General features: G+C 39.8%; 1 protein-coding gene across 1 annotated transcript in view; it reads left to right on the plus strand.

Moving 5' to 3' along the window:
- The window catches only part of LOC103912466 (protein HIRA), a 45456-nt gene that overhangs the window by 1380 nt on the left and 33795 nt on the right, over nt 1-10281 (plus strand). Inside the window, exons 2-3 of the mRNA XM_009318741.1 lie at nt 8540-8602; nt 9355-9465. Coding sequence (XP_009317016.1) covers nt 8540-8602; nt 9355-9465 — 174 coding nt within the window. The remainder of the gene's footprint in view (nt 1-8539; nt 8603-9354; nt 9466-10281) is intronic.

Raw genomic sequence — 10281 nt, forward strand, 5'->3', positions numbered from 1 at the left:
TCGCCCCCCGGGTGTCCTGGTGGGCTCGCCCGGAGGCGGCGGGCTAGGAGGCTCGCAGGGGGATGGAGGTGCGAAAACGAAACCGGGATTTCTAGAGAAGTGCGACTTCCAAGATGCCGAGTTCGTGTGGTGAGAGGGCTCGGCCAGAGTCCGTCGTCCAGAAGATGGCTGAAGGGTGCCGCGCCAGCGGCCGCTGGCCGAGCCGGCTCCCTGCTGTAGCGCCGGCTTTGCGGGGAGGGGTGAAGTGTGCTGCTAGCTGAAGACTGAGCTGCCTTTACCTGCCAGGCGCGAATGTTAGGCATCTTCATGCTTGTGAAAGTGGGGGGGATAGTTTGAATCAAGTGTAGTCTGTGCAAAAGAGAGAGAAGGATTTCATGCAGTGGTCGAGGTACCCCTTGAGACGTACGGACGTCCCGTGCCAACGCGCGACACCGACCACAGTGAAGTCAGGTTCAGTATTGAAGTCCCCAAATGCAATAAGCTTCAGCACTGGTCATCTGTGCTGTCGTTAGCCATGAGGGGAAAAAGATTCTTCCCATAGTGCTTTCAAAACAACTCCCTGAATTTATGTAGTATCCTGTCTGCCACTCCTCTGGTGATTTTGCAGAGATTTGTGAGCTAAAACACTTTCAGAATGAAGTGTCAATATTGACAGAAAGCTCTCTACTTTCCTAGTGTGGTGAGTACAGGATAGTATCACTGTTACATATTTACACCGTTTACGATAAATACCTGTACTGTTCCTGGCGAAGCAGTGAGAAGAAACCTAGCATGAAGAGCTTACTTCTGTTTATGCAGGTTTTGTCCTCAAATTCAGGCGTACAGCTGCAAATTTCATATCCTGGTATAAGTGTCAATAGTTGGACTCATCTAGCTGATTGGTATCTAGAATAAAACCAAGCCGGAGACCAGCTTATTCAAGCTGGAGAAGTGTGCTTTGAGCTAGAAACCGCAGATGCAACTTTACAGCTGCCTTTCTGCATGCGTTGTTGTCTTTGTAATCATGCTGCAGGTTTTAAGAACAGTAACTTAAGCCTCAAGTTGATATTCGCATCCATCTTTACTTGAACTACTTTCCAGGGGTCATATAGTCAGCAGATGGACCTAGCCTTTTAACAAAAGGTTGTAGAGAACTGAAAAATATGGAAGTACTTTATTTGAAATGTTTTTTACATTTCTGCTTCGTTAATCTAAACAAATGTAGCATTTACATCTTAATCTCTGGCTGCCTGTGGGCAGACTGTCCTGTGCCTCTCTGGATCTTCAGTGGGATCCCACTTACGAGCAGCTGAATAAAAGCTTTCAGCCTAAATCTTTGCAGATCACAGAGATTAGATCTGTAACTACCTTCCTTGTTTCTTTAGTGGGTGCACCTTTTGGTATGGGTATGTATTTGAAATATGTAGCAATTTAAAATATGTCTAACCATTGCAGAAAACAGTCTTCAGCCAAGCAGTTTGCAGCGAGGCTCGATTTACAAAGCTCTGTGATACTTTGCCTAGTAAATAATGCACTACACAGGGCCTTGATAGTCCCAAATTTTATTCCCATTTCTGCTGCTGTCCTGTGGGGTGAGTTTCGGCAAGTCACTTTGTTGTAGTTTCACCACCTGCAAAACAGACAGTAATTTGTAAAATGCTTTAAGGTGTGCTAATATATATAGGACTATATAACATTCATGTGTTCTTATCCTTGGGGCAAGGAGCGCAGGATAAAAACTGGTGCGTTTAGTTGGCCTCTCTTAATGTACCCAGGTTCTGGATCCTGCGGGCATTGCTGCATGCAAGCAGTCTCCATCACTCTTAATGGGCCTACCTATTTCTCTGAAACCTCTCCAGAAACAGAGTAAAGATAATTTATGCTGTGTGTACTGGAGACTCGTTGTGATAATTTTTACTCCTTTTGTTTTCCCCATGGGCACAAGAGGCTGCTTCGCTGTTCTTGGTTTGTGAGCGAGAGTCCTGATAGCAAGACTGGCTCTTCCACACACCAGATCAAGGTGCTGTCATTCCTACCTTTCCCTCTCCCCACTCAATTTTGGAATTTGTGCTTTACTGAACGGACTAGAATGAGTTTAATGATGCTTACAGGCATACATTCTCCATGAGATAATAGACATTAGAAGTTAGTGTCGTACCAGGGAAATTCAATACAGCTGGGAATCATATGCTGCTCAGCCGAGATGCTGAGCATTTACAGTAAAAGCACTTTAACACATTTTGGCTCTACAGGTTTTTGTCTTGGGGTTCTTAATGTCGCTTTATCTGAGTACTTATTGGAAATATTTCTTCTTCAGATGCATTTTCCAGAAGCTTTTGACACTCTTAATGTGGGTTTATTAGATTTTGCATGAAATTCTCATTATTGTTGTGTTCTTGTCTTCCATGTTTCTTTGACTTAGAGCAAGGAAGAATACAGAAAACTGCAATCCAGTGGTGGGGGTGGGAGTGGACGACCATAAGATGTTACAGATGGTGTGGTTTGCTTCTCCTTCCCAGTTTTCGGTTCAGTGCCTCTATAAAGAGGCATCACGCATCCAACAGTTGTATATACATACTTGGCACACAAGGTTTTGAGAGCCTTGGTGCTTAAAGATGGCTAATGCAGGCAAACGCTGAGCCCTGCAGGAAAGGAGAGGTTCCTTGTGATTCTGAGAAACCTGTGCAAATCCCAAGGTGCTGTTCATGTATAACAACTTGTAGAAATTGGAGCCGGCTTTTCTTTAAATATAGGCATGGAGTTTATTATCTCTCCAAGCTGTAATGGTGGAATGTAAATGTTGGATGTTATGTATCAGATGGGCTGGAAGCAAAATTAATAGAAACTCATTCATACTGTGGTAGAAATTCACGTAAAATTGTCTTTGTATTTCATTGATTATTGCCTAAAGTTAAATAACAAACAAAAATGATGCAATATTTAAAATAGCTTTTTTTCTTCAGCTGGTGTATTTTTTTTAAAGATGGGACCTTCTCCTTGGGTTTGAATTATCTTACTTGGAACTTTTTGTTCCAGGCTTGTTTCATTATTGGTATTTCTTTAAGTACATAATGTATATTTGGGTTCTTTAAACAAAAAAATCCAATAAGACACCTGGTCTATCATAAGGTGTTCTGTTCTTAATGAACCTGGTTTGCTTCCATGTGCAATGTGATTCTGGGAGCTTCAATAATTTAAACTTTTTTTTTTTTAGAAATTATTACAAGAGTGCAAAATGTCTTAAAATACACTGTTATATTCTAATGTTACTGCTTAAGAATCACTTACGTTTTATTCTGATGCTTGATTACTGTTAGAAAATTCAACACTTCTCCAGTTAGCATGGGAAAACATTCAGTCACTTTGAAACAGGGACCTTGTGCCTTTTGGCTCGTTTCGACAGGATCTAACGACATACTCAGGTAAAGACATGGACCCAGGGAAGGAAGCGGTCGCTATCAAATAATGGCTCTTTCTTTGTTATTTTGAGAAAATGAAGGAAGTGAGGAAAAACCCAGTATCTGTGATCAGTTTATAAACCACAAGTAGTATGGAACAAGTCTTGTAGCTTTAACCTGTGACAGTTATCCACCGCTGTAAATGGTATTCCCTTGATACTGGTATCCTGGAGGAAAGAGCACCCTGGTAATGACTTTGTCTTGTTAAATTTCTGTCCTGTGATCACTTAATCTGTTCTCTTTTTTTTTTTTTTAAATCATTTGACATCTCTAGACTGATAAAACTGGAAACAAATATAAGTCTTGGTTTACTTGGGCAAACAATCTAATGGTTATTCAACTTTTTCTGTATTTTAAGGGATAGACATAAAAGTGTAGAGAGCAAACTTATTAAAAACAAATTCCTTCTAGATCGTGAAAGAGTTAATATACGTTCATAATATGTAGCTTTACTAGTGATTCCTTTTTTAAATCTAAGTAATCTAATTTAATCATGATGAGCCCCATGTTTCTCAATAGCCAAGAAAAGCATGCGCGGCTCTGGAGCAGGACACTGGGAATATTTTCCTTTCCAAGATGGTGCATTGGTGTTCTAATGCCTCTTACGGCAAATGTTGAAACTTTGAACGTGCCACTGTGAACTCCTTGTGTGTTTCACCTGTTTCTGTACTGGTGAATATGAGTATGTAACAAAACTGACTTGAAACTTTATGCAGTGTTTGTGCTAGATAGGAACTGAATTGTTTGTGACATTGTTACGCTGCTTTCTAATAAGTAGTAAAGCTACAACTCCTTTTCTGAGGATTGGCTAAAGGGTCCAAATTAGGTGCTCTCTAGTCTGGATTAGACCACCATGAGTCTCTACGCTTTCTGGTGCTGAAACATGCAGTAGCTCTACTACTATCTGAAAAATGGATGTGAATGATCTTCTTAGCTGAAGCAATAGAAGCTTAGGGTCCTACATCCAATAGTTGCTGTTTCCTGCAGGCATCCAAACAGGGCTGCTGCTATGCTTGGCTTCACCAACAGGTCATTGCAGCCAGAGTCAGGAATGAAATGCCCTGTGGTCCTGAGCTAGTTCATAAGTAGTTGCTTCCTTCTTTGGTTTGCTCTTGTCAGCTTAAGTTTATGCTTTCCTCCACTAATAAAATTACTTCAGCTTACAGTTGAAGTAGAAGAGCACAGTGAAAGTGTTGTGAACTGAAAGCTGTGGGCTCTAAACAACTGAACAGTCCATGTTTAATTATATTACCCCCCGATCTTGGAATAATATCCAAAGCCATTTGAAATAAAATCTAGACTGACCTGTAAGTAATATTTCATCTAGGTTGACTTGTAAGTGTTCTGCTGTGCTAGTATATGACATGGCATTTTGCAGTTGCTGTTTGTATTTTGATTAATGCAGAAAGTCTATTAAGAAGACGGTGTGACAGGTTGAGGCTGGGTGTAGTTTGACAGATTTCCTGTATATGGAAAATGGAAGACTCTTATCTGTACAAACTCCGAGAAGTCTGGAACTTGATTTAGTAAACTAATGTTTCTCGGGAGAAAAAGCATGTCTTTAAAGGTTAACCACTGGATGCATCTGGACATTGCTGGTGAGATTGAGATGTATGAAACTAGTCCAATTTATTAGGAATTATCCATCAGATGGAAACAATACTTACTTGGCTCTTATAGGAGATTAATTTGACAGGCCTCATGTTCACAAGTCATTGTGCTTAAGCTTACTGGCAAATTCTGCAGAAAAGCCCAAGTTTACTGGGTAGATCATTGTGTATGATTAGTTACCTGTGGAATAAAATCCCTTCCTGGATCACAGTTGAGCCACGTAGGAAACTTGATTTGTTGTTGCGGGCTTCATTTATTACCACCGCCTTTCCTGAGTGCAAAGTCCATACCCTTTTTAAACTTCCCATATAAAATAATGCTCTGTGAGCTGATGACTTCCACGGAGGTCTGAGTTTTTAGGATTATAATAACTTATGAAGATATGTGCTCAGTGCTCATTAGATTGAAACACAAATTTATGCTAGGAAAAGAACTAAAAAGAAAACATTATTCTACTATATAAATACGTAGATCATTTGTGTTTGAACACTGTCTTCAATGCCAGTTCCTCTCTATGTGATAAAATACAGGAGAACTGAAAGAGGCTGATAGAGGAGTAACCAGAATGATCAAAAGTGTGAGGCAGCTTTTGTACAAGGAATGAATAAGTAGAGGAGGACTCTTTGGGGTAGGAATGGGAGGACTGAGCTGGAGACGTGATGAACACATGTAGAGTTGTGAGTGGCAGAAAAGGGGTGAATGTCAAGTGATTTTTGTTCACTGTTCTCTTGTACAAGAATTAAGCGTTGTTGAAGTAACAGGTAGCAGGTGCAGGATACATGAAGTAGGTGGTTCTTCACAGAGTCCATGGTTGAGCAGTGGATCTCTTTGTGTTGGGGGCTACTGATGTTTTTTGTGGATCTGAGATGGCTGATTGAATTTATAGAAGAAAAGTCTGTTGCAGGTCTCTGATTCAAGAAGTCAGAGTTGCAATTTTTTGGAGCTGGAAGATTATCCTAGGAAGAAGCATTGTGTGCTTGCCATTGTGCAGATCCCTAGGGAGGTATCTAGTGCTGGTTTCTGAACAGAGAGTACTGGGCTAGGTGGACATTTTCCCTGGTGTGATGGGGCTAATTTTAAGCTTTTATGGTGAATTTGTAGCTAAGGTACCTCTGTCTCCATGAGTAAAATAATTAGCTAAATTTCATCAATGCCATTTGTGGTCTGTGCAAAAACTTTGCTCAGAAGGAGAAAGGGAGCTGATGCTACTGCTCCTGTAGAGTTATGCTCTTAAGATAGGGCAGAAGTTGGAGATGCTATGATAGTTTTAAACACCGAGTAAAGGAAAAGAAAATTGCATCATGTCCGTAATTTTTGCAAAGCAACAGGTGCAATGACTTATTTCACAGTTTTTCAGCATGTATAGTGTATCTGTTTTTCCTGAATAATGAGAAGCCAATGTATCTGTCAGACAAACTTACCAGTGTGTGCTTTGGTCACGGCTACTTTTTAATGCAGACTTTTGGGAAGGAAGAGTGGTGGAATCGGAGCAGAGGAGGAACGAGTCTTCCTGTATGAGACGGCTGCATCTATTAAACCAATTTTAAATATAGTATTGTTAAACTACAAACCACCTAAACTCTGAAGCCTTGTTCATAGATGCTGTACTGGCTCTGGGAGCCATAATTCCTCCTGATTATTGATGCCCCTGTGCTAGAGGTTACTGTTCCTTCTGATTTGCTGGGGAACTGTTTCCTGCTGGTCCGAATGATACATAGGCAAAATGAGCCAGGTTAGTACAATTAAAAGGTCTTTGATAACTGGCTTCCTGGAAGGAGCACTCTCCTCTTCATGTCTAATGGCAAATTTGAGAGTATGGTAAGTCGTCTTGCCCACGATTGTTGACGCAGATTGAAAAGGTAACCTCTGCCACCTATAAGGTCTACAGAATGACCTGTTTCTGTAAGTGTCAGTGGGTTAAACTATTTCAAATGATGCACTGGTTTAATTTAAGGGGACTTCCACATCTTGGGAAGGACAAAATAAATGTTTGCTGCTTGTCTGTGCTTCTCAAAATATTCAGCTTAGCCTTGTATGTTGCATTCAAGTTAATAGAATAAAAGATAGAATCGGGCACAACAATCTGAAGAAAAGCCACAGCTAAGTCTCAGCTTATGTGTTTTATGCGGTCTAAAAGACTTGGAAGGAATGTAAGTTGAGTGCCATCTTACTGTACTTAAGGTCTTTGCTTGGCTGCCTGTAAAAATTTTAAGGGGAATCACATGTCAGAGTTGCAATATAAATCCAAATAAAATAAACCTTAAAACAAGTCAACATAAAGAAAATAAAAATTGACATGAAGCAAAATGCATGTCCCTCAAGCAATACTGGATATTTGGATGAGGGTTTTGTTAGCAGTTTAATGTCAAGGAATTCAGATGCTACAGTTGCAACATAAAACCTATCCCTGGATAAATTCTCCAGATTTTATCGTGTATGTCTTAACATATTATGAAGATACAGTACAAGAATTAACATATATGGGAAATTTATTGAGTAATCTTGATACAGTGGGTACTAGTTCTTTTGGCTGTTATGATAAATTGCCTTATTTTATACTGGCATGTGTGTGATCTTGCTTGCAGAAGCATTCAAGTTTGAAAGGATTCGGACTGCTGCCAAAAATTACTTGAATGTGGAAATCACATGCGTATTTCTTCAAGTAATCCTTAGTGGTAGCTCTTTGAGCATCATTGAAAGGCAGTGAGTTTACTTTTCCCCTCTTCCTTCTCCTCCTGCAAAGGTTAAAAGAACTGTGAACATACAGGAGAGTGTATGTGATCCAGTGGTCGGAGCAGAATAGGCTGAGAGTGAAGGTTGTCTGGTTTCCAAAGCTGTTCCCCAACTATGTTACTTATTTGTTATAGGGTTTACATTTTCATAAAACTTAGTTTTCTTCTGAAAGATGTAGCATATGGAGAACTGAAAGATTTAAGAGTAATATTAGAGTTGGTTAGTCTTCCTTTGTCTGTATGGAAGCCATAAAAATAAAAGCTAGGCTTATGGTAGAAGCACTTAACAGAATTTAAATTTGAGACAGGTAATTGTGTGACCAACAGATGCAGTCTGAGATTGGGGAGAACTTTAAAAAAACAAAACCAGAAACCAAAACAAAACTTACTTCAGGTCATCAGCTAATGAACTGTAGAAACCTGGAAGAAATTCCTTACTCAAACACAGTTTTGCCTTGCTGGCATTTGCTTTGTGGTATTATTTAGCTTGGAGGCATTTGGCATATCCTGCTGGATTAAGTGTCCTTGGTTATCACTGGTTTGTTATGGCATGGTAACTTCCATATACACTTTTAATAGGCTGTCATTTGTGTCATCAAGTTGCTTTCAACTCTTTTAGTCAGCTGTAATTCTTACAACTATAGCTTTTAGAAGAAGAAAGTTATTCGCTAACCAGAAGAGTTACGGTTCTTTTGGTGTTACTGCATTCTCTTGACTGTAAAACAAATCAGTATGTTGCTGCTTGTTCTCTAATTCCAGGAAAGCCAATATTTTCAGTGGACATTCACCCAGATGGGACCAAGTTTGCAACAGGAGGACAAGGTATGTCTGCGTACTAATAGAAGGCAGAATTATGGGCTATAATAATAATCTTATGCCTTCACAACACTTTAATCGGTTTGACTCATTTAAAAACACTTCACTTACATAATTATCTGTTTCTTAGAGATAGAAGTCATTAAAACGTATTGAAAAGTGCTTCTGTTACTGCAGAAGGCAGGGTTACATTTTCTGATATACTCATCCTCCTGGACATCATTGAGATAGTAGCTGCAATAATTGAGTTGTGGCCATACTGGCCAAATTTCTTTTTTATTTGAAGAGGAACTGAATGTGAAGTTGGGCTTTTTGACCTGCTAAATAGTAGAGCTATTGGTACAAAAAAAATCCAATTATATATATAAATGGAATAGCTCAAGAAGTATGTGCAAAAATATTATATGGATTACTATAGTGAATAATTTTGTTGGCTACAATAATTGCAATTTAGGATTTGAATGTATCTTTTCTCTTTTAAAATACAATTTTATTATAAATAGTTCATCTTTAGAGTTGGTATCATTATGTACAGTATGATTTTTGAACAAGGCTGTATAACTTTATTTTTAATAGCTTCAAGAAAAATAAAACACTTCTGACTTGGTGTAATTATATCAGAATGGCATCTGTATTCAAATGTTTCCAAAGTTCCCACTGCAGTAAAGCCTATATTTTAGCATCTGTTCTGGAACTGAGATTAAGTTGAAAAGCTTTTCTGCATGTATTTAAAAGGGGGGCTATTTGTTCTCTTACAGGTCAGGATTCTGGGAAAGTTGTGATCTGGAATATGGCTCCTGTCCTGAAAGAGGAAGATGAAAAGAATGAAAATATTCCCAAGATGCTTTGTCAGATGGACAATCACTTAGGTAACAAAGATTTTTTTTTTTTTTTTTTTTTACTGACTGTTGGTAATTTGCCAAAGAATTACATGTTTGTAATTACAAAAATCATGCCCTGTCCAGTGGTGAATCAATAATAAAGTACAGCAGAGTGGTCTCATACTTTGGCTATATACTTTTTTAGATATTCAGCAGAAAATGTTGTTAAAATGTGGGAAAATGTACAGAGAAATATAGATACCTTTTGGAAATCTTCTCCCTATGAACTTTTTCCAGCTGTGGCCACAAAATAATTGATAATGCCCATTCTGAGAATCTGGGGAGCTCTGAAGGAAAGGGCAAGAGAAGAAATAAGTGTAAAGGAAACATCATATGAAGTATATGATGGAGTGACTACATCAGTGGACATGGGAAGGGCTACAGATGTCATCTGTCTGGACCTCTGTAAGGCCTTTGACACGGTCCCCCACAACATCCTTCTCTCTAAACTGGAGAGGTATGGATTTGATGGGTGGACTGTCCGGTGGGTGAGGAACTGGTTAGATTGTCGCATCCAGAGGGTAGTGGTCAACGGCTCAGTGTCCAGATGGAGATTGGTGACGAGTGGTGTCCTGCAGGCGTCCGTGTTGGGACCAGTACTGTTTAATATCTTCATCAGTGACATAGACAGTGGGATCAAGTGCACCCCCAGCAAGTTTGCAGATGACACCAAGCTGAGTGGTGCGGTCGACACGCCAGAGGGACGGGATGCCATCCAGAGGGACCTGGACAAGCTCGAGAAGTGGGCCCGTGTGAACCTCATGAGGTTTAACAAGGCCAAGTGCAAGGTCCTGCACCTGGGTC

The sequence above is a fragment of the Pygoscelis adeliae genome, unplaced genomic scaffold (genome assembly GCF_000699105.1).
Source record: "Pygoscelis adeliae isolate BGI_AS28 unplaced genomic scaffold, ASM69910v1 Scaffold410, whole genome shotgun sequence".
In the NCBI taxonomy this organism is placed as follows: domain Eukaryota; kingdom Metazoa; phylum Chordata; class Aves; order Sphenisciformes; family Spheniscidae; genus Pygoscelis; species Pygoscelis adeliae.